This window comes from Palaemon carinicauda, chromosome 33 (genome assembly GCF_036898095.1).
Source record: "Palaemon carinicauda isolate YSFRI2023 chromosome 33, ASM3689809v2, whole genome shotgun sequence".
NCBI classification, from domain to species: domain Eukaryota; kingdom Metazoa; phylum Arthropoda; class Malacostraca; order Decapoda; family Palaemonidae; genus Palaemon; species Palaemon carinicauda.
Window position 1 is genome coordinate 75095987 of NC_090757.1, and position 22824 is coordinate 75118810.

Genomic DNA, 22824 nt, shown 5'->3' on the forward strand with positions numbered 1-22824 from the left:
TGGAGTGTCTTACAAGACATGCAGTTGAAACTTTCATCTTAAATGGAGGTTTATGAGCATGAACAGGTTCGTAAAGATCCTTTGCTTGCGGTTCGCCAGTCCGACAAGCGTGACTCTGGTCTTCAACCGCCTAAGCGAGATTTGTCTCGTCATTATGACGTTAGCGCTAATGTTATCGGTGCTGTTAAACGTGACCCTGATCGTGTTCCTCGTCAGTCACGTCGGTTACGTGACGTGGAACCTCTTTTTCCGCAGACTCAAGGTGACGTTCAACAACTATCACCACAGTCTCAACGTGATGTTCGTCGGCCGACTCCGTTGTCCCGACGTGACGTTGAACGTCAGTCGCCACGGTCGGGTGTTGTTTTTCAACCTCAAGTCCTGCAGTCAGTGCAGTCCCGACGTGATGTCGAACGTCAGTCGACACAGTCTGTTGTTGTTTGTCAGCCTCAAGACTTTCAGTCTTTGCAGTCTCGACGTGACGTCGTTACCTCAGCTTTTGCTGCGGCCCCGTCGCATATTGATATAGCCTGTCAATCGTTGCCTCCTCGGCATGCCTCTCCGTGTCGCGAGACTTTGCCGTTGTCGGATGAAGTTCCTTCGGATGAGGAAGTTGTTGATCCCCTTCCTGCTGATGTTCCTTTGGGGAGACTTTCGGATGGAGAGGAGCCTAGGGTTGCTCAGCCCTCCCTTGACTTTAAGAAGATAATGCTTATCTTTAAGGATCTGTTTCCCGATCATTTTGTTTCTGCTGCTCCTCGTTCGCCTCCATCTGAGTTCACGCTGGGCCTAGCTTCTTGGACTCTGTCGTTCACGAAGTTAGTGCTCTCTCGCTCTTCTAAGAGAGCTTTGCGTTTGTTGGGAGACTGGTTAATGTCCAGGAGGAATTTGGGGAAGTCCACTTTTGCTTTTCCCCCTTTCAAATTGGCTTCTCGTGCGAGCGTCTGGTATGACACGGGAGAAGTTCTCGGCTTGGGGGTGTCTGCCTCTGACCAGGGAGGCTTCTCAAGCCTTGTAGACTCTCCTCGTTGTCTGGCCATGAGATGCTCGAAAGTTTGCTGGTCCTCTACGGATCTAGATCATCTCCTCAAAGGAATTTTCCGTGCCTTTGAGGTTTTCAGTTTTTTGGATTGGTCTCTGGGAGCCTTGAGTAGGAAGGTCTCGTCAGCAGACCGAGATGTCTCTGTTCAGATTATGTCGTGCATGGACAAGGCAATAAGGGATGGCTCTAATGAACTTGCTGCTACTTTCACAGCAGGGGTTCTTAAGAAGAGAGAGACTCTGTGTTCTTTTCTATCTGCAGGTGTCACTCCTTGTCAAAGGTCAGAACTTCTCTTTGCGCCATTGTCTTCTGCCTTGTTCCCGCAACAGCTTATTAGAGATATTGCAGCGTCTCTTGTACAGGACACTCATGATTTAATGGCCACGTCTGCTCGTAAGGCTGTACCTTGGTCTTCTCATGTTAACAGACCTAAATTTGACACACCAGCGACAAGGTTTATCCCGCCTTTTCGTGGCAGAGCTCCCAGTAGGGGAGGCTCTCGTGTCGATAGTAAGCGAGGCAAGAAGAGAGGATCTAAATCCTCCCGTGGCAGAGTCTGACTGCCCATGTCCTCAGACAGCAGTAGGTGCCAGATTGACCAACTTCTGGCAGGCCTGGGAGAAGAGGGGTGCAGACCGGGAGTCTGTTTTGTTGCTGAAGGAGGGTTACAAAATCCCTTTTGTACGGAGACCTCCTCTAGTAAAAGATCCAATAGACCTCTCTCCCAGGTATCGAGAGGAGACAAAGAGACAGGCGTTACATCTTCAGGTGTCTCTGTTGTTAGAAAAGGGGGCGGTGGTGAAAGTCTCGGACCTTCAATCCCCAGGTTTTTACAACCGTTTCTTCCTGGTTCCGAAGAACACAGGAGGTTGGAGGCCAGTGCTGGATGTCAGTGCTCTCAACGTGTTTGTTGTAAAAACAAAGTTCACGATGGAGACCACCAAATCCGTTTTGGCAGCAGTCAGAGAGGGCAACTGGATGGTCTCTCTCGACTTGCAGGATGCGTACTACCACATTCCGATACATCCAGACTCTCAACATTATCTGAGGTTTGTGTACAGGAATGTGGTGTATCAATTCCGAGCACTGTGCTTCGGCCTCAGCCCTGCTCCTCTTGTTTTTACGAGGCTCATGAGAAATGTAGCGAAGTTCCTACATTTATCGGGGATCAGAGCCTCCTGTATTTGGACGACTGGTTACTCAGAGCGTCGTCCCGTCATCGCTGTCTGCAGGACCTACAGTGGACTTTGGATCTTGCGAAAGAGTTGGGCCTCTTGGTGAATATGGAGAAGTCACAGCTGACTCCCTCCCAAACGATTCTCTATTTGGGGATGGAGATACAGAGTCGAGTTTTTCGGGCTTTTCCGTCTGCCAACAGGATCGAGCAGGCTTTGCTCAAAGTCCGTCTCGTGCAAGAGAAAAACCGTTGCTCTGTGAGAGACTGGATGAGCCTCCTGGGGATGCTTTCGTCTCTGGAACAGTTTATCTCTCTAGGGAGACTCAACCTGCGCCCTCTCCAGTTCCACCCAGACTCCTATTGGAACAAGGAGAAAACTTTAGAGACGGTCTCGATTCCAATCTCCGATCCAGTCAAGACTTGCCTAGCTTGGTGGGACAGCAATATAAGACTTCGGGAATGTCTTTCTCTGGCAGTCAAGAACCCAAACCATGTGTTGTTTTCAGACGCATCGGATTTGGGTTGGGGGGCGACTCTGGACAGTCTGGAATGCTCGGGTCTTTGGGCCGCAGACCAGAGGAGCCTTCACATAAACTGCAAGGAGCTGTTAGCAGTCCAATTGGCACTAAGGAGTTTCGAGGGTCTGATTCGAAACAAGGTGGTGGAAGTGAATGCAGACAATACCACGGCCTTGGCTTACATCTCGGAGCAAGGAGGCACTCACTCCCACGCTCTTTTCGTCATCGCAAGGGACCTCCTCATTTGGTCAAAAGATCGAAACATCTCGCTTTTGACGAGGTTCGTCCAAGGGAAGTTGAATGTCTTGGCGGACTGTCTCAGTCGAAGAGGTCAGGTGATTCCTACGGAGTGGACGCTCCACAAAGATGTGTGCAAGAGACTTTGGATGACTTGGGGTCAACCCACCATCGATCTCTTTGCGACCTCGCTGACAAAAAGGCTCCCGGCTTATTGCTCTCCGGTCCCAGATCCAGAGGCGGCCCACATATATGCCTTTCTTCTGGACTGGTCTCACCTGGACGTTTATGCCTTTCCACCTTTCAAGATCCTCAACAAGGTGTTGCAGAAGTTCGCCTCTCACGAAGGGACCAGGTTGACGTTGGTTGCTCCCCTCTGGCCCGCGAGAGAGTGGTTCACAGAGGTACTTCTATGGCTGGTAGACGTTCCAAGGAGTCTGCCTTTGCGTATGGATCTCTTACGGCAGCCTCACGTAAGGAGACTTCATCAAAGCCTCCCCGCGCTTCGCCTAACTGCCTTCAGACTATCGAAAGACTCTCTAGAGCTCGAGGATTTTTGAAGGAGGCAGCTAGAGCGATCGCGAGGACTAGAAGATCCTCTACCATCAAGATCTACCAGTCGAAGTGGGAGGTATTTAGAGATTGGTGCAAGTCCTCCTCTATTTCCTCTTCCAGTACCTCTGTAGCGCAGATTGTGGATTTTCTGCTTAATCTGAGAAACGGTTGCTCCCTCTCTGCATCCACCATTAAAGGCTACAGAAGCATGTTAGCTTCTGTTTTCAGGCATAGAGGTTTGGATCTTTCAAATAACAAAGATCTCCAAGACCTCCTTAAGTCTTTCGAGACTTCTAAGGAGCGTCATATTTCAACTCCTGCTTGGAACTTGGACGTGGTCCTACAGTTCCTTATGTCAGACAGGTTTGAACCGTTAAATTCAGCCTCCCTGAAGGATCTTATCCTCAAGACACTTTTTTTGGTGAGCTTCTCTTCGGCTAAAAGGGTCAGTGAGATCCATGCTTTTAGCAAGAACATCGGCTTCTCAACAAATAAAGCAGTATGTTCTCTTCAACTTGGTTTTTTGGCCAAGAATGAACTTCCGTCTCGTCCTTGGCCTAAATCTTTTGAAATACCTAGTCTTTCTGAGATCGTAGGTAATGAAGTTGAAAGAGTGCTGTGCCCCGTTAGAGCTCTTAAATTTTACTTATCTAGAACTAAACCGCTACGAGGTTGTTCAGAGGCTTTATGGTGCTCCGTTAAAAAGCCCTCTTTGCCCATGTCTAAGAATGCGTTATCTTACTTTATTAGACTTTTAATTCGGGAGGCACATTCTCATTTAAGTGAGAAGGATCGTAATTTGCTTAAGGTCAAGGCTCACGAAGTTAGAGCGATAGCGATTTCGGTGGCATTTAAGCAAAATAGATCCCTTAAAAGTATTATGGACGCGACCTTTTGGAGGAGCAAGTCGGTATTCGCTTCTTATTACTTGAAAGACGTCCAGACTCTTTATGAGGACTGCTACACACTGGGTCCATTCGTAGCAGCGAGTGCAGTAGTGGATGAGGGTTCTACCACTACATTCCCTTAATCCCAATATCCTTTTAATCTACTCTTGAAATTTTTAATCTTGTTTTGGGTTGTACGGAAGACTAAGAAGTCTTTCGCAATCTTTTTGATTTGGTGGGTGGTCAAAATATTGTTTCTTGAGAGCGCCCAGATTAAGGGTATTGATGAGGTCCTGTTATAGGGGTGTTCACCCTGGATATAGCAGCTCCTGGGAGTCTTTCAGCATCCTAAGAGGATGTCTGGGCTTCGTGAGGATAGCGGACTAATGAGGCAGAGTAATCATCAGAGTCAGCTTCCTTACCAGGTACCTATACTTAAGTTTGTTTTTTTGAATATTTGTCAAAAACTCTTAAGCATATACGCCTTTATTGTTTTAATACTGGTCTCTACCCACCACCATGGGTGTGAATCAGCTATTTATATATTCACCGGCTAAGTTTAATATTTAAAAATGATATTTTCAATTTAAAATAAATTTTTGAATATACTTACACGGTGAATATATAATATTAAAGGCCCTCCCTTCCTCCCCGATAGAGACCCTACGGACTGAGAAGAACTGGTTTGGTTGAGAAGTATATGCGGTATCTGGCCGATAGTCGGCGCTGGTGGGCACACCCGCAACCTTCATGGCCATCGCTCGCGAGTTTTTGGAATCTGTCGGGCCGTCGGAGACGTCAGCTATTTATATATTCACCGGGTAAGTATATTCAAAAATTTATTTTATAATGAAAATATCAGTTTTTTAGTCTCCTCCCAAGTCACTGATCTTTTTAACTTTATATATTTCCATTTTATTCTATATATATGTATATGTTTATTAATTTTTGCATGTGTGATACATTATGTACTAATGAGTTTACATTATACGACATATTTCGCAATTCTAACCTTTTGATTTAAGGGAGAATTGTGTGCTTCAGATAGAAATCAGCTTTATTCATGTCTAATGTGAAATTATCAAAAAATGCGAGTGTCAGTGAAGAAAGTGCGAAAAACATGTTCAGTGTTGCGGAGGGTTCGTCTGTTCGTGCTTGTCGCTTGCCTAGTCCGAGACCTCTTTCAGGCTCCCCTACCCCTGGGAGAAGGAATGTCGTAGGACCTAAGGGATCGAGAGGCTTTAACCAACGAACAGACGTTCCCTCAAAGGTATCAGACGTTGCTCCTCAAGCACGTCCTTACCATAAGACAGGAGAGACTAAGTTCTCCTAGTCTTCCGATGACTCATTTTTAAAAAAATCTTGGCATAAGGTTTCGAGACCGTTGAGACGTAAATAAGTTCCTTCAGAACAAGATCAACGTCCTAGCTGTAGTCATCATGAGAGTCCCATTCATAGCAATGACGTTCATGTACAAACGTTGCCGACGTCACGATCTATTCCGAGTGCGGTTAATCCGAAGTTAAGTGTTTTGCAAGATATGCAGTTAAAGCTTTCTTCTTTAATGAAAGCTTACGATCCTGTTCCTGTGCGAAAGGATCCTTTGCTTGTTGTACGTTACGGTTCTGGAATACGTGATTCAGGTCTTCAACCCTCTAAACGAGATTTGTTACGTCATGCTGACGTTATCCCTAGTGTCAGGTTTGCTGTTAAACGAGATGCAGAGCATAAAATCTCGATGTAACTTTGAACGACAGTCAGTTAAGTCGAGTCATAACTTTGATCAGCAGTCACTGCAGTTCCGCTGAAACTTTGAACGTCAGCCACCGCAGTCACAGCGTGACGTTGAGCTGCAGACACCGCAGACACGACGTGACGTTGAGCGGCAGACACCGTAGACACGACGTGACGTCGAGCGTCAGTCACCAAAGTCACGAACAATTAAAGGCTACGTAAGCATTTTAGCTTCAGTTTTTAGACATAGAAATTTAGATCTGTCTGATAATAAAGATCTTCAAGACCTTATCAAGTCTTTTGAGACTTCCAAGGAGCCTCATTTGGACGTGGTCCTTAAGTTCCTTATGTCTGAAAGGTTTGAGCCGTTGAATTCAACATCACTTAAAGATCTTACACTCAAAACTCTCTTTTTAGTGAGCTTGGCTACCGCAAAGAGTTAGTGAAGTATATGCCTTCAGCATAAATATCTGCTTCTGCTCTAATAAAGCAGTATGCTCGCTTCAACTTGGTTTTTTAGCCAAAAGAGAACGGCCATCTCGTCCATGACCTAAGTCGTTTGAACTTCCCAGTCTATCTGAAATTGTTGGGAACGAAATTGAGAGTCCTGTGCCCTGTAAGAGCTCTTAAATTTTATTTAAATAGAACCAAAACGCTGCGAGGCAATTCAGAGGCTTTATGGTGTTCGGTTAAAAAAGACCACCTTACCGATGTCGAAAAATGCGTTGTCATATTTTATTAGACTTTTAATTAGAGAGGCTCACTCTCATTTAAGTGATAATGAAGTTAGAGCGGTGGCAACTTCAGTAGCGTTCAAACAAAATAGATCTCTTAGAAGCATCATGGACGCAACCTTTTGGAGGAGTAAATCTGTGTTCGCTTCACATTATTTAAAAAATGTCCAGACACTTTATGAGGACTGCTACATGTTGGGACCATTCGTAGCAGCGAGTGCAGTAGTGGGTGAAGGTTCTACCACTACATTCCCTTAATCCCAATATCTTTTTCTTCTCTTGAAACTTTTAATTTTTTGGGTTGTACGTGAAGACTAAGAAGTCTTCCGGAATCTTTTGATTTGGCGGGTGGTCAAACTTGTTTCTTGAGAGCGCCCAGATCAAGGGTATTGATGAGGTCCTGTTATAGGGGTGTTCACCCTGATTATAACAGCTCCTAGAAGTCTTTCAGCATCCTGAGAGGATCGCTGGGCTTCGTAAGGATAGCGGACTAATGAGGCAGAGTATTCATCAGAGTCAGCTTCCTTATCAGGTACCTATACTTAAGTTTGTTTTTTCAATATTTGTCAAAAACTCCTGAGCATATACTCCTTTAATGTTTTAATACTGGTCTCTACTCTCCACCATGGGTGTGAATCAGCTATATATATATATATATATATATATATATATATATATATATATATATATATATATATATATATATATATATATATATATATATATATATATATATTCACTGGCTAAGTTTAATATTTAAAAATGATATTTTCAATTTAAAATAAATTTTTGAATATACTTACCCGGTGAATATATACAGTATAATTAAAGCCCCCCCCCCCCTTCCTCCCCAATAGAGACCCTATGAGCTGAGAAGAACTGAATTCCTGGAGAAATATATGCGGTATCTGGCCGATAGTCGGCGCTGGTGGTCACACCCAGCAACCATCATGGCGATCGCTTGCGAGTTTTTGGAATCTGTCGACTGTCGGAGACGTAAGCTATATATATATTCACCGGGTAAGTATATTCAAAAATTTATTTTAAATTAAAAATATCATATTGCCCATTTCTGTCGTATCCAGGGAGTACGTCCAGACCCGGATATATACATCAAAGGTCAACGGATCCCATGTGCAAGTGAAGCTAAATTTTTAGGGCTGATATTTGATTGTAGGCTTACATGGGTTTCTCACTTAAAAGCATTATGCGCTAAATGTCTTGAAGCTATGAATCTTTTAAAAGTATTGTCCCATACATCATGGGGGGGGGGGGGAGACCGCAATACAATTTTAAAATTATACAAGGCCTTGATTTTTTCCAAATTAGTTATGGATGCGAAATATACTCCTCAGCAACCCCAAGCCAGTTAAAAATATTAGATTCTATACATCATGCTAGTATAAGATTGTCCACAGGAGCCTTTAGAACCTCACCTATCTCAAGTCTCCTTGTGGATGCTGGGGAGTTGCCTCTAGACCTTTACCGAATGTCCTCTATTATTCGGTATTGGTTTAGATTGCAAAGACTCCCTAATTCTTCAGCTTTTCAGACTACAAGCCTTGTAAGTTACTCAACATACTTTGAGTTGCATCCAAAATCTCCTGAACCTTTTGGGTTTCGGGTGAAACAATTATTAAACAATCTGGATATAATTAGAATTAAGGTGCTTCCATTCAAGGTATCACCAACGCCTCCATGGAAATTACCTGACATATCTTTTTGTAAATATTTTATTGGAGTTAAGAAGAATATGACTGACTTAGAATCCAGGTCTCTTTTTATGGAACATGTTGAAGAACATAGGGGATCGACTTTTATATATACTGATGGCTCCAAATCTGATGCTGGCGTTGGATTTGGAGTACATAGTAATGATTTTAGTTGTAGAGGTGCACTTCCTCTAACAGCTTCCATATTTACTGCCGAACTGTATGGCATACTAACCGCTATTGAGAAAATAGCTTTTGAAAAGGAGGGTAATTTTACAATTTTTAGTGATGCAAGGAGTGTTCTTCAAGCTTTAGAAGTTTTTAATTCTAGTAACCCTCTAGTTTTAAAGATTTTAGAATGGCTTTTTATTATTGGATGGAGAGGTATAACAGTTCGATTTTGTTGGGTTCCAGCACATGTAGGTGTGTCTTTGAACGAGAAGGCAGATTTACTGGCGAAGAATGCGGCATCCGAGTTGCTACCAAGGAGGTATCCCATTCCCTGTTATGATTTCCTACCTTACATCAAGAAATTGGTTTGTAATAAATGGCAACAGCATTGGGATAGTCAAGATGGCAATAAAATGAGGGAAGTAACAAATATCATATCACCTTGGAGGTATAACTTGATACCCCGAAAATGGGAGACGACTCTTTGCCGTCTCCGTATTGGTCACACACGGTTGACACACGAGTTTCTGCTGAAGGGCCAACACCAACCGTATTGTGAGGACTGTTTAGTACCTTTAACAGTGAGGCATTTGTTGACTGAATGCCCTAATTTTACTAACTTAAGAAATAGATATGTTTGAGGCTCGAGGTGAGGATGGCAGGTTCATCCTTGCCAAGATTCTTGGACATGATGTGTCCTACTATGCGAGCGGAATTTTTAGATTTATTTCAGAAGCAGGTCTTCTGAAAACTATTTAACCATTGTAATGACTTCTTAACTTTTATGGTTTTAATTGAATTCTCTCTTATTTTTCATATATAATAAATGCTATCGTCGTCAATGACCTTAGATGTCAGGATGCCAGAAAACTTTCAATCAATCAATCAATCTAAGATTGCATTCTCTGTTTTATCCTTAATCCTATTAATCGGTACTCAACTATACACTTTTCCAACTACACTGAACAAACTAATACCCCTTGAATTACAACACTCATGCACATCTCCTTTACCCTTGTATAAGGGTACAATACACGAACAAACCCAATCTACTGATACCATTGACAACACAAAACACACATTAAACAATCTCACCAACCATGCAAGTACAGTCACACTCCCTTCCTTCAACATCTCAGCTTTCACACCATCCATACCAGATGCTTTTCCTACTCTTGTTTCATATAGTGCTCTCCTCACTTAATCTCTTGTAATCTCTCTCTCATTCTCATCTCCTATCACCGGCACCTCAACACATGCAACAGAAATTGTATCTGCCTTCCTGTTATCCTCAACATTCAGTAAACTTTCAAAATACTCCACCCACCTTTTCCTTGCCTCCTCTCCTTTTAACAACCTTCCATTTCCATCTTTCACTGTCTCTTCAATTCTTGAACCCGCCTTCCTTACTCTCTTCACTTCTTTCCAAAACTGAGTAAATGAAAAAAGAAAGACTGGCTCTTTCTTTCAGTCATCCTCCCCTCTCTGGTGGAAATCAGCATCCAGGGTCCTTTGCACAGCTGGTAAATCATTGTTCCCTTATGTAACCTAGTATTGTGTCAATACTGTTGCGTCCCCATACCTAGCGAGGTTGTATGGTGGTATGTCTTGGTGATCTTGGACAATTCCTATGACTCAGAAGAGATCTTACCTTGACAGTCACATTGCTAGTATCTTTTCCTAACGATACAAACCTTTAGCTATTTATACAAACATATCCGCCAACCCTGTCCCCCTTGAAGTCCTACCTCCAAGTAAAGTGAAGTACAATCACAGGTGTGTGAGTGAGAGGGGTAGCTAACGACCCCTTAAACCCCCCCCCCCCACTAACTAGTGGGATGGGTAGTTAACCCTTGGTAAAATCTAATGGCTCGTCATTTCAGCTTGGCCGAAAGTAATACCCAAATAAATAACTAAAGGTTTGTATTGTTAGGAAAAATGCAAATTACTTCCAAATCGGTCATTTTGGTAATAGGCTACAATAATGGTGACTGTCATTGAAGTGTTTGTGTATCAATATTGGTGTATAGCCTTAGGGGTAGTATAGTGGTAAGGGGCTACTCTTAGGTTCGCAAGGACAGTAGATCGAGTCGTGTCTTGGCCTCTCCTGTATGCGTAAACTGTTAATAGGCAAAGTTACTGCTGTGGTTGGTCACAATGGTGGGAATAAGGCTTGCTCAGGTGACGTTCTGATGAGCATGTCTTCAGATGAAATTTTGAACTTAACCCTGACACCTTCAACCATTAAATAACCTCTAGTCTTTACATGATCACCCTCAGTATTACCTTTAAAGAGAGTGGTAAAGGCTGTAAAACTAAGAGTTGCAACATCGCTGATAGATGGGAAAACTATTGGAAAAACAATTGTCTCTGTAATGGGAAACAAATGTAGTTAGCCCCTACCACAACGGTAAAAAGCACTCTCAATACAGTACGAGAATAGCCTAACTTGTCCAGGGGATCCTTTATACTGCGACTTCTTTATTTTCAAACTTCTTAAAATTTTAGAGCTTGTAGTGTTAATGTTCTCATAATCACCATTATTGTTGTTATTGTGAAAATCCTGAAAATTTAAAAAGATTGACTTAGGTTGGTGTAGAATTATTTTTTGCGTACATGATCGCTATACAGTATCACACGTTACTTTTCAGATGGGAGCGGAGGAAGCGGGGGTGGTCTGGAGACGGTGGTTGCCGTCGCCGATGTTGGCCTGGTCGTGCAACACTTCTTAAAGATTACCTACGCTCTTTTGGAAGAGGGTGACGAACCCTCACTTGAGCTACAATCAGCCTTCAAGGCGTCTCACCACCAAGAAGCTGTAAGGAAGTTTGTGAGTGACTCGCAATCAAGAGTACTTCTGGTTCAGAGATGTGCAGCCAAAGGTGAAATAATCATTGATACTATTTTATTCCTTGCTTTTATTTACTTTGTAGGGTTAATAAGTTAATTATGCCAGGAGAATCATTGGATATGCTGCAAAATTAATTTATAGAGATATTATTATTATTACTGCTACTAGCTAGGCTACAACTCTAGTTGGAAAAGCGGGATACTATAACGGATTTTGATCGAAGCGAAAAATCTATTTTTGGGTGAGATAGCCATGTCGTCCTGATGGAAGGTTCCTATAAGTAGCTTTCTAAGGGATATTTGACTACAGTGATATTCCCAGAGAATTTACCTTTAGGTCTCCAGCATTCTAACTCCTGGCGAGAATATCCTTAAAATTTCTCTCAAGGATATCGCATAAATCAGGGGACGTATATCTTGATACGACACATAGCAATCTTCACCCCGAATAGCGTTTTCGTTTCGAGGGGGAAGAGTGGCTAAAATAGAAGGGGAGCCGTTATCAAGGTTACCCTTCCTCCCGTACTACTATTGAGTATCTAGATGGCGTTCATTCCTATTTTTGTAGCGATTTCGCACGGTGGTGTTCCCTGTTGATCTAATGTTTTTGATTGCTTTTGTGAGGATTTATTATGCAATCTCCGTCCTTCTTTTGCCTCTGGAATGTTGTTCTGACATGAATACAAACCCTTTCACTCTTTACAGTGGATATCATTTCACCGAATGTTGAAAACTAGCCAAAAGAGTTTTTGGCGAGGTATAACTACCCACCGCTAGTTAGCTGGGTTAGACTAGTTGCCCCGCTCACATGCTCATCAGTTGAGTTATGTCACATTTCATATTGGCTCAGTAGAGATTGGACGTTCCTGCCCGTCTCTCCTGTTAACTTTTTTTTAATAAACTGGATAATTCTTTTGAACCCCTTTTTCTTTTCAGAGTGAAAGTGTTTTGTTGTGGAGATTGAAACCATGCTGGCTGTCCTGGAGTGGAATGGCACCGATGCAGCACCTATGTGCCTGCCATAGAGATGGACCCACATGACCTCTGCCCTTCCTGCAGAGGCCATTCGTGCTCCCAAGAATCTCCATTTGATGTATGTAGGGAGTGGCTATCCTCCCACCCAGTGGCACAGATTTGCTATATTACAAAAGGAGAAATCTAAACGGGACTCTTCTCCTTTGGGTTCATACTCGAAGGGGAAGAAGGCCAGACTTCCTTCCTCGTCAGTTTGATCTTACCATTTTGACTCTGCTAGATTGGTTTCCTCTGGGGACCGTTCGATTAAGAGTGATGCACCTCTGAGCATGGAGAACCTTGCGGAAAGGGCTCCGTCACTTATCGCAGCAAAGCGGCGTTGCCCTTGAACTTAGGGAGTCTCTTACTTCTGACACTTTGCGGCAGTTGTGGCTTTCCTTGGGGATTTCTGGTCCCTCTCTAAGGAATGGCTTGGTGAAGCTCAGCGGGCGGAGACAGAGCGGGAGCACACGTGCGCCCTTAAGGGGAAGACTTCGGTCTCCCCCTTAGAGAATCTGAAGGCCGCAGGCCTAAGGAACTCGCGTGTCCTTGCCAGCAGTAGTCTTAAAGTCTTCTCTTGTTCAAGTTAGTGTAGTAGTGAGGCAAGAGAAGTTGACAAGTACCCCTCGGGAGTTTCCAGTCAGAAGATCCCTTCTGAGTGAACCCAGAAAATGGCTGCAGCCATGTTTCGCCTGTTGCTTTCTATGCCCGCTTTCAGCCTGAGTCTTCACAGCAGGCTGAGGTTTTACAAAGGTTTCTCTCACCATCACCTGATGCTCGCCTGTCACAGCCACGAGTTTGATGCTCCTCTCCTGATTGGTTTCCACCCTGAGGTTTTTGCAAGCCCTAATGAGATTTCTCCATGCCACCTTCAAGCTCTTCAGAGTTTGTCAGATCGAGACGTTGAATGTGTTCGGTGCCTGTTTACAGCTCCTGCCCCTCGCTGTTATGTCCGTAGGACACTGCAGAACATTTTCTATTCTGTGGGGCTTACTTCTCTTGGAGTAGCACCTAATGTTTGTACTGGCAGAGTAAAACATTCTCAGCAGTCACGGCAGCGTGAAACTCATCAGTCTGTGTTTAGTTTGTCACGCTACGAACGAACTGACACAAATTCTCGCCTTGCTGGAGAACACACCCATCCACCTACTCTTAGCATCCACCGTCTCCTTGCTGGTCTAGAGTAGTGATTTTGTTAAACAATTCTCTCCCTATCGCAAACATTCAGCTTTTACGACTTCTCAGGTACGCTGCGTGCAACCATTGAGGTCACACAACACCTAATGAGTACTCTCAGACAGGTAACAGGCAGTTACATTTGCCTTGCTAACATTGTTCACCTTGTCAGCACTCATCTCGCCAGCGTTCACCTTGCCAGCGCTCACCTCGCCAGTGTTCACCTTACCAGCGCTCACATCGATAGTGTTCACCTTGCCAGCACTCACCTCGACAACACTCACCTGGCCAGCATTCGCTTCGACAATGCTCACCTCGCCAGCACTCACCTCAACAACGGTCACCTTGCCAGTGTTCACCTTGCCAATATTCACCTTGCCAATGTTCACCTTGCCAGTGTTCACCTCTCCAGTATCGACCTCGCCAGCGTCCACCTTGCCAGCATTTACTTCACTAGTGTTCACCTTGTCAGGGTTTACCTCGCTAGTGTTCACCTTGCCAGCATTCTTCTAGCCGGCATTCATCTCCCCAGTGTTCACCTCGCCAGCGTTCACCTCGCCAGCGATCACCTCGCCAGCATTCACCTTACCAGTGTTCACCTTGCCAGTGTTCACCTTGCCAGCGCTTACCTCTCCAGCGCTCACCTTGCCAGCGCTCACCTTGCCAGCGCTCACCTCGCCATTGTTCACCTTGCAGCTCAACAGAAATCTCCCTGTCAACGCTTGCCTCGCTAGCGTACCCCTCGCCAACGCTCTCTTTGACAGTGTTCGTTACACCAGCTGTCTCCACGCCAACGCTCTCCGAGACAGCTCTCGCCTCATCTAAAATTGTCTCGGCAACATTCTCCATGCCAGAGCTCGCCGCTCTCATGTTCTCCTCGCAAACTTTCATCTCGCCAGATACGTTCTCCCTGCCAACAACGTTTGCCTCGCCGACTGTCTCTTGGTTATTTGGTGACACAACCAGGCAATGAACAACCGGCAACCAGAGCAAACGAAGCTAAGGAAAAGAATTCACTATTTGAATGCAGTATTTCAGCCAGTCATCCTATACATTCCTTTGAGACACCTACAACGGCAAGGAAATTTCCTAAGGAGACTCCTCCTGAACCTCTACCCTCTGCAAAGGATAACTGGTAGAGGTGGCACCACAGGAATTCGCAAAGGTGACTCATGAGCCTCCAACAGCTCCTTCTCCAAGCACTCCTGTGATTCTCTTGAAGTCTCGAGATTTTGTAGATATTCAAGCCTTCTAGACCCTCGACGTAACAGCTTTCTGACAAAACAGAGGCCCCTGTGATGGATATCTCACCGCAGCTCTCCTAAGAAGGACATCAGACTGCAATACAGCTTAGAGATTGTCCCGCTCAACCCATGGAGTAAGAGGAGATATCGTCCATTTACCCCACCTGAAGGAGACCCCCTTGTAAAAAATGAGCAAAGGTTCGACATCTCCAAGGGAGACCTCATGTCCTCATTCCTATCGGCTGTCTCTGATAGAATTGGACAAACCAACACCTTTGGAGTCCACATGAACACCAGTACATCCTCCTGTAGCTCCAGAAGTCCTCTTCTTGAGGGTTTCATCAGCCAGTCAAGGGAAAGGAAGGCTCTCAAGACCATTTCAAAGACCTGGCGCTCGAGGGTAGAGCCGTCGACTTCTTCGGCCAAACCTTCCATCTCTAAGTCTACAGCTACAAGGCCAGAAAGTTGCAGCCTTGCCCTCAGGTCTCGTTCCGTGGTTAGCCTTTCCGTTGATGACCTGCCCCAAGCTCCTATGGATTTGAGTTCAGGTGCAGAAGATCCTTTTCACCACAGATAGGAACATTCATAAGATATGTTACCAACTCCTGCCAGCCCCAAGATCTCCCCCTTGGTGCAGAAAGACTTTGGCCAGGTCTTTTTTCTGGTTTTTGCCTGTATCAGGAAGATCAACTCCTTGGGGGAACCAGATTCCAGTGGAGGGAAAGGACACTGTAATAGTTTGCGGACTGTGGTCGGAGGTAGCACCCAAACTGCTTAGTATCGGAATGCCGACCACACTCCAACGTTCACTACACAAAAAGGTAAAACGGTGGAATACCCAAAAATCTAGGTAACAGGCCAAGAGAACGGAGCACTGGGCACCACCCCTTGACTTTATACTGGGAAAGGGGGCCCAGCTAATAATGTAATTGCATACTACTATTGGGAGGTAAGCTGATTTCAGGTTATGTAACTACTAAGTATTTATTGATGAAACAAAAGAAAAACAACGATTCTAAGAAAAAAAAAAGACAAAATTAGTGGCTGAGAAGGGGACATTGCAGGGCAAGAAAAAACTTAGTTTCTAAGAAAAGGGGAGAAAAAAAGGGTATTTCATTCCTTATTGAAAAAAATACAATACTGTAATATGCTAATTCAGGTTATGTTTAAGCTATTTTGAGTGAAATTAATAGACAAACATATTCAAAATACAAAGCTGAATGAACACCTATGGTACAATTAATTCCACAGTCCTTTAGAGGAATGTTCACGTCACCCCAACAATTCAATGGGTTAACAGGATACACAAAGTATGTCTGATAAAGATCGTTCCCGCTGTCCACTGTCTAGGATAATTCACAACAGTTTTTGTCAAATCCCTCACACTTGGGAATTTCTATCAAAATGCACAGTCAAATGTCTGCAGTATGCTTCTCTACTTGATTGCAATTCTAGTTGCCATCTCCATGCAAACCTGCTTTTAACAGTCTTCACCAGGCTGACTAGCAACATAAACAGGTGTAGGATTATGCAATATTATTCCTATTCTTGTACCTCTACTTGTCTCCCTACTGGGTGTAGGGTCTTGCTGTCATTACCTGTTAAAAAGAAACAATAACAGATTAAGGCATTTCATTGGGGGGGGGGGGGGGGGTACTTGATGGCTATAAAAAAATGCAATAAATAAAGTGTTTTTCATAAAATTCAAACCATAAAGCTTTTTTGCACACTAACCATCATTCATTGCAACACCGTTCTTGAGCTTCTGTACGACACTCCTTGACCCACCAAGACTAAGGTAGCCTTGCCTTGGTCTAGATTCTAGAGGGATCAAGGGTGCAAAGAAAAGGACTTATACCCAGATAGCAGGAATTAAGCAGTACTTGCGTTCAGTTAACTCTTCTCGTTTACTTCCTCCATACGTGAGACATAGTAAGTACTACAAGATATCAGAGGAAGATCCATCACCACTACCTCTGGATCTAGCAATATTGGTTCTAACCCAGAACATGCCATTGGACAAGTTAGCAGCTCTACTAGTGATGTTCTCAGCTGCTGACGCTGCAAACATGGAGTGGGTTGCAAAGTGCTCTATGCAGGCCGTTTCATGGTTTGACTTTTGGTTGGGGACGGTGAGATACCTCTTCGAGAATGAAGATTTTTCTCCAACCAGAATAAGGAGGCTATGTCAGTATTCCTCTTTTCAGGCGTAAGGTCGGTGGAATTCCTCACCCACAATGTCTTCAACCAATGGGTCAACTTGATTTTGAGGAGACCTGACTCCGTTCCTCTCAAAATTCTGGAAGCAGGTACCTCGGAGAGAAGCAATAAAGCTTTGCAACTCCTTGATGGATGGCACCTACCTCTTTAATGTGGAGGACATCAAGGTTGTGGTAGAAGGATGGAGGGAGGTGTGTCACAACTCTCACCACCATGGGCCAATGACATCTCACCAGTACTGCAGGGCCCTGCAGACAAAGAAGTCATCACCAAGTCCACAATAGGGCAAAAGAACTACTCTCAAGCCCCAAAACGGTGTCCTGACAATTCGGCCCTGGACAATCCGGTACTAGGACAATTCGGTACCAGGACAATTCGGTACCAATTAATTCTTATAATATGGAAAAACTGTATTTTTCCAATTTTTATCGTTTCTAAAATTCCTATCAGTTCTAAGCATTACTTTTAAAAAGAAAATTTTTGCTTTTGTTAGTATAGATATAAAAAAAGTCCAATTGATTTATCCTTGTTTGTGCGATAAATTAAAAAAAAATAAATTTTTTGTTTCTTTATTATATAAAAAATTAAACAGTAAAAACCATACATTTCTTATGTTAAAAGTAGGTATATAAAAATAAAATAGTAAAAACTATACATTTCGTGTCGTTAAAAGTATATTAAAAATTTTAAACTTTATTATTATGAGCGATTGCTTTAAGGAACTGCATTCTTTCTGCTTGATTATATTTCTCCAACGTCTCATATTTCGACTAATATGAGCTAGTTTCGTTATATCAATAAGTGCGCACTCATTTAAATTTCCTAGTTCTTCTGTTAGAATTGAACGAGATGTTTGACTTGTGATTGTCCCTCCTTGATATTTGCAATAGCAACCTTTGCACTCACTTCAGCTGCAGTTGTGCTATAAATTTGTTTTCCAATATATTTGAGCGCATGGAAATTAACATCTGAGTGAAGCCGTGCTTTACAAGACCGCCTTTCACAACGCCAATATATCTTCGTACCATCAGCATTTTCTTTATGGTATTGGTACACGTAGTTTTCCTTTTCAACTAATTTCCTTTTTCCGACTGTATGCAGTTGCAAGACTCCATTGTGTGAATGATGGGGTGAAACTAGACTAAAAAGTCTGGAATAAAGAAACTAATAAAGTCGTTTTCTTTATATATATATTTTTTTAAACTAAGGGAATAACCAAAGTAATCGTTTAGTAATAAAATAGTTGGGTGGATTGTTTATGTTATTTGTGAACAACTAGTGAATAACCAAACTAAGTAGTTAAGTATTGAGGTGATATTAAATATAAATAGTTCATAATATGTAATATAAAAATATCATATTTTCCTGATTTTAGAAAATGACAAGCCTGGTACCGAATTGTCCTGGTACCGAATTGTCCTTGTACCAAATTGTCCGGGATCGAACTGTCCAGGACCGAATTGTTCGGGATCGAACTGTCCAGGACCGAATTGTTCGGGACCGAATTGTCCTAGCACCCCCAAAACAACCTGTGTCTAGGAAACAAAGACCCAAGCAGTCTTTTTGCTCCCGAGGCTCGAGAGGGAGAGGTGGCAGACAAGGTTGCCTCCCCCGGGGGCCGGGGGGCATTCCTCCGACCAGAGGATGGAGCTTTCACGTGGCTGAACCTTGGTCGGTCTTCGTCCGATGAGCAGGTTACCCCGTCCCATTCACGCTCTCTCTCCCTCCTCTAACACGCAATTCATGATGAGCTCTTATGCAATGGGATCCGCAAAGGAGCGGGCCCTTCGGGACGAGATCCAGACTATGGTAGAGAAGGATGCTCTCCAGGAGGTCCAGGATAGGTCTCCAGGCTTTTATAGTCGACTCTCTTTTGTCAAGAAGGCGTCTGGAGACTAGAGACCAGATATAGGCCCCTCAGTTCTGAATTAGTTTGCTCAACAAACTGTTCAGAATGGAAACGGCTCAAACGGTCAGACTATCGGACTTCATGGTAACGCTAGACCTCAAAGACGCACACATCCAGATCCCAGTCCACCAATCATTAAGGGAGTATCTAAGGTTATTCTTCCAGAATAAACCAATTCAAAGTGCTGTGCTTCATCCTGTCCACAGCGCCTCACTTCTTCATGTGGGTTTTTTCCTTGGTTTTGACCTGGGCTCACTAGAACGGCATTCGTCTACCTCGATATTTAGACGATTGGCTGATTCTATCAGACTCAATTGAGATCCTTCTCCTATATCAAGACAAACTTCCCGAGTTTTGCCATGATCTGGGATTATGGTAAATTCTGAGAAGTCCTTTTTGCTCCCTACACAGAACCTGGCATATTATTATCATTAATATTATTATTATTATTATTATTATTATTATTATTATTACTAGCCAAGCTACAACCCTAGTTGGAAAAGCAAGATGCTATAAGCCCAAGGGCTCCAATAGGGAAAAATAGCCCAGTGAGGAAAGGAAATAAGGAAATAAATAAATGATGAGAATAAATTAACAATAAATCATTCTAAAAACGGTAACAACGCCAAAACAGATATGTCCTATATAAACTATTATCAACGACAAAAACAGATACATCATATATAAACTATAAAAAAGGGATTTTGACGAAGGAAAAATCTATTTTTGGGGAGATACCTGTGACGCCCGGTGAAAAGGGTCCTTCTCATCTCTTTTCTGATATAAATACTTCCAAATATACCAGAGAAAGTTAAAGCATGGAATGCAGAGGTTACTTCCCTCGCGCGAGCACCCTAAGGGCGTCGTGTATAAAGATAGGGCATGTGAAAACCACTATTCACAGGTCATCTTCCATTTAGATAAATCCTTCATCAATAAGGGGTGAGCCGTTACAGCGGCACTAACCAAACTCACCTGATCCACCCACTGACGCCCGCCTCGAGCGCCATCTACACATCCTTCTTTTGGACTCGTGTTAACGACGCTTACTTTGTTTTGGGCTCTCGTTTTTTGGCTGTTTTTGTGGATTTCATCGCCATGGCTAAAGCTCTCCTTCCTCCTACGACAATGTTAAGTACCATAGATTGTTTTGACATTAGTTTTAGTACCGGGTATGTTCTTTTTAATTCATATGAAGTGTTTTAGTGCGTTCGGCTCTATGCCTTCCCGCGGCCCACGCGGCCATTGTTGTTGTTTACGTTCAGTACGTTTCAGTTTTGCTCTTGTTTTTATTGCCCTCAGGTACTTTTGTCATTCTAGGTTCTTTTTAATCTTATGCTAGATTATGGGCCTTGTGCCAGTTATTTTGAACCAATTTATATATATCTTTTGGTACTTATTAGTCGTTTACGAGTCCGTATCTTATGTTAACGAAGAATAGCGTTCGGGGTTTTATTACAGTTTAGTTGCCACCAACTTGTTGGCGTTTTTCTTTACGATTCGCCATGTTTTTGACTGTTTGTTACCTTTTCCCCCTTTTCGCTATTCTTCGTTACATTTCTTTTTTATTATTATTCACGAACAGATGTGTTTTATGTATTTTTGGTTCGTGTTATTTTAGATTGATCTTAGTAACCGCCGAGTGTAAGGGGCTGGAGTTCCCGTTTTCTGTTCACGCAGACTCGGGTTCTCCTTCTCTCTATCTCTCCCCTTCTGGGTTTTTCTTCGTCTTAGACGAGTTTATTAGTATTACCAGGTTACTTCGTTCTATCTTCTATTATAGGCTAGTGTTGGTTTTATTCTTAGATCCTGTTCGTGTTAGAATCACATATTCTAGGTTAGTTGGCCTGCCTTGAGCCGCCTCCCGTTCCCCCTCCCCCTAGTCCCACCCTTTCCCCGCTCCGGCCTGGGAGTTGGGTCCGGACCTTCTTCCGAACTCCGCCATGAGTTTTCGCTACTATGAGCTGGGAACACATAACTTTCCTATTAATCTAGTGGCCCCTTCGGCAGGGAATCCTCCCCTCATTGGCCCTCCACACCTAGACTCCGGCTACGGCCCCACTTTTCACACGACAAACATACCTATCTCTGCCCCCCCTTTTTTAACCTTTTCCGGTAGTCACCTACCAGAGATCTTATTCGGAGATCATTTTAATTTAATTAATTTTATTTTTTATATTTCACTTATTATGTATCAAGGATCTTTTCCCCCCCGGATCTCCGACGCACTACGGAGCTCTCCCATACCACTATGCCTTAAAAATTTTTGTCAGTAATTACTCAGGAGCTCCGGCTCCCCTATATGCACGATACCACTCCGGTCTACTACGGAGTGTACTCCCCTATTTTTATCATTGTAGTAATTACGGCGGAGCTCCGGCTTCTTATATTGCACGAACCCATTCCTTCACATTAACTAGAATCCTCCTTATCCATAGCTCTTACTTATTATTATTCTTGAGTTAAGTTAGAGCCTCCGGAAGCCTTTGTACTTATTTAACTTTCATATTACAGAAAGTTCGCTGTGCCGCCAAGGGATGCTCGGCAACCTTTTCGGACCCGGTAGGCCATGACGTCTGCCGGTCCCACACCCACTGTGCGATCTCCTTTGTCCGGGAAGCTGGCCAGCCCCCTTACATGGTCTGGTTCCCAGAGGCGTGCACGCTCTGCTATGAGCTATCATCTATTCTCCTCAATGATGACGTAAGATTTCTCAATTTTACTTTTCATGCTAATATTTTATTGAGGTTACACTTATTATGTAAATGTTCTCACTTATTATTTTTAATGTTCCTATGAGTTTGCCTTTTGTCATTCTAAAGTTACTCCCCTTTTCCAGGCTGACGAGGATTCGCTATAAAAAGACTCATGTCAGCCTGGTCAACATAAAAACATTTGCTCCAACTTTGAACTTTTGAAGTTATACCGATTCATCTACCCGATTAGGAAGATCATTCCACAACTTGGTATCAGCTGGAATAAAACTTCTAGAATACTGTATAGTATTGAGCCTCATGCTGGAGAAAGCCTGGCTATTAGAATTTACTGCCTGCCTAGTATTACGAACAGGATAGAATTGTCCAGGGAGAGCTGAATGTAAAGTATGGTCGGAGTTATGAAAAATCTTATGCAACATGCATAATGAACTAATTAAACGACGGTGCCAAAGATTAATATCTAGATCAGGAATAAGAAATTTAATAGACCGTAAGTTTCTGTCCAACAAATTAAGATGAGGATTGGCAGCTGAAAACCAGACAGGAGAACAATACTCAAAACAAGGTAGAATGAAAGAATTAAAACACTTCTTCAGAATAGATTGGTCACCGAAAATCTTGTAAGACTTTCTCAATAAGCCAATTTTTTGTACAATTGAAGAAGACACAGACCTAATGTGTTTCTCAAAAGTAAATTTGCTGTCGAGAATCACACTTAAAATTTTAAGTCATACAAATTTAAAGAAACGTTATCAATACTGAGATCCGGATGTTGAGGAGCCATCGTCCTTGACCTACTTACAATCATACTTTGAGTTTTGTTAGGATTCAACTTCATACCCCATAATTTGCACCATGCACTAATTTTAGCTAAATCTCTATTAAGGGATTCACCAAGCCCAGATCTACATTCAGGGGATGGAATTG

The 22824-nt window shown here is 43.2% G+C and overlaps 1 protein-coding gene across 2 annotated transcripts in view; it reads left to right on the forward strand.

Annotated features, from left to right (window-relative positions):
* Positions 1-22824, forward strand: part of LOC137625988 (dynein heavy chain, cytoplasmic-like) — a 770344-nt gene that overhangs the window by 54078 nt on the left and 693442 nt on the right. For both annotated transcript variants that reach the window (XM_068357067.1, XM_068357068.1), the window contains exon 2: positions 11419-11649. In XM_068357067.1, the coding sequence (XP_068213168.1) occupies positions 11419-11649 (231 nt within the window). The remainder of the gene's footprint in view (positions 1-11418; positions 11650-22824) is intronic.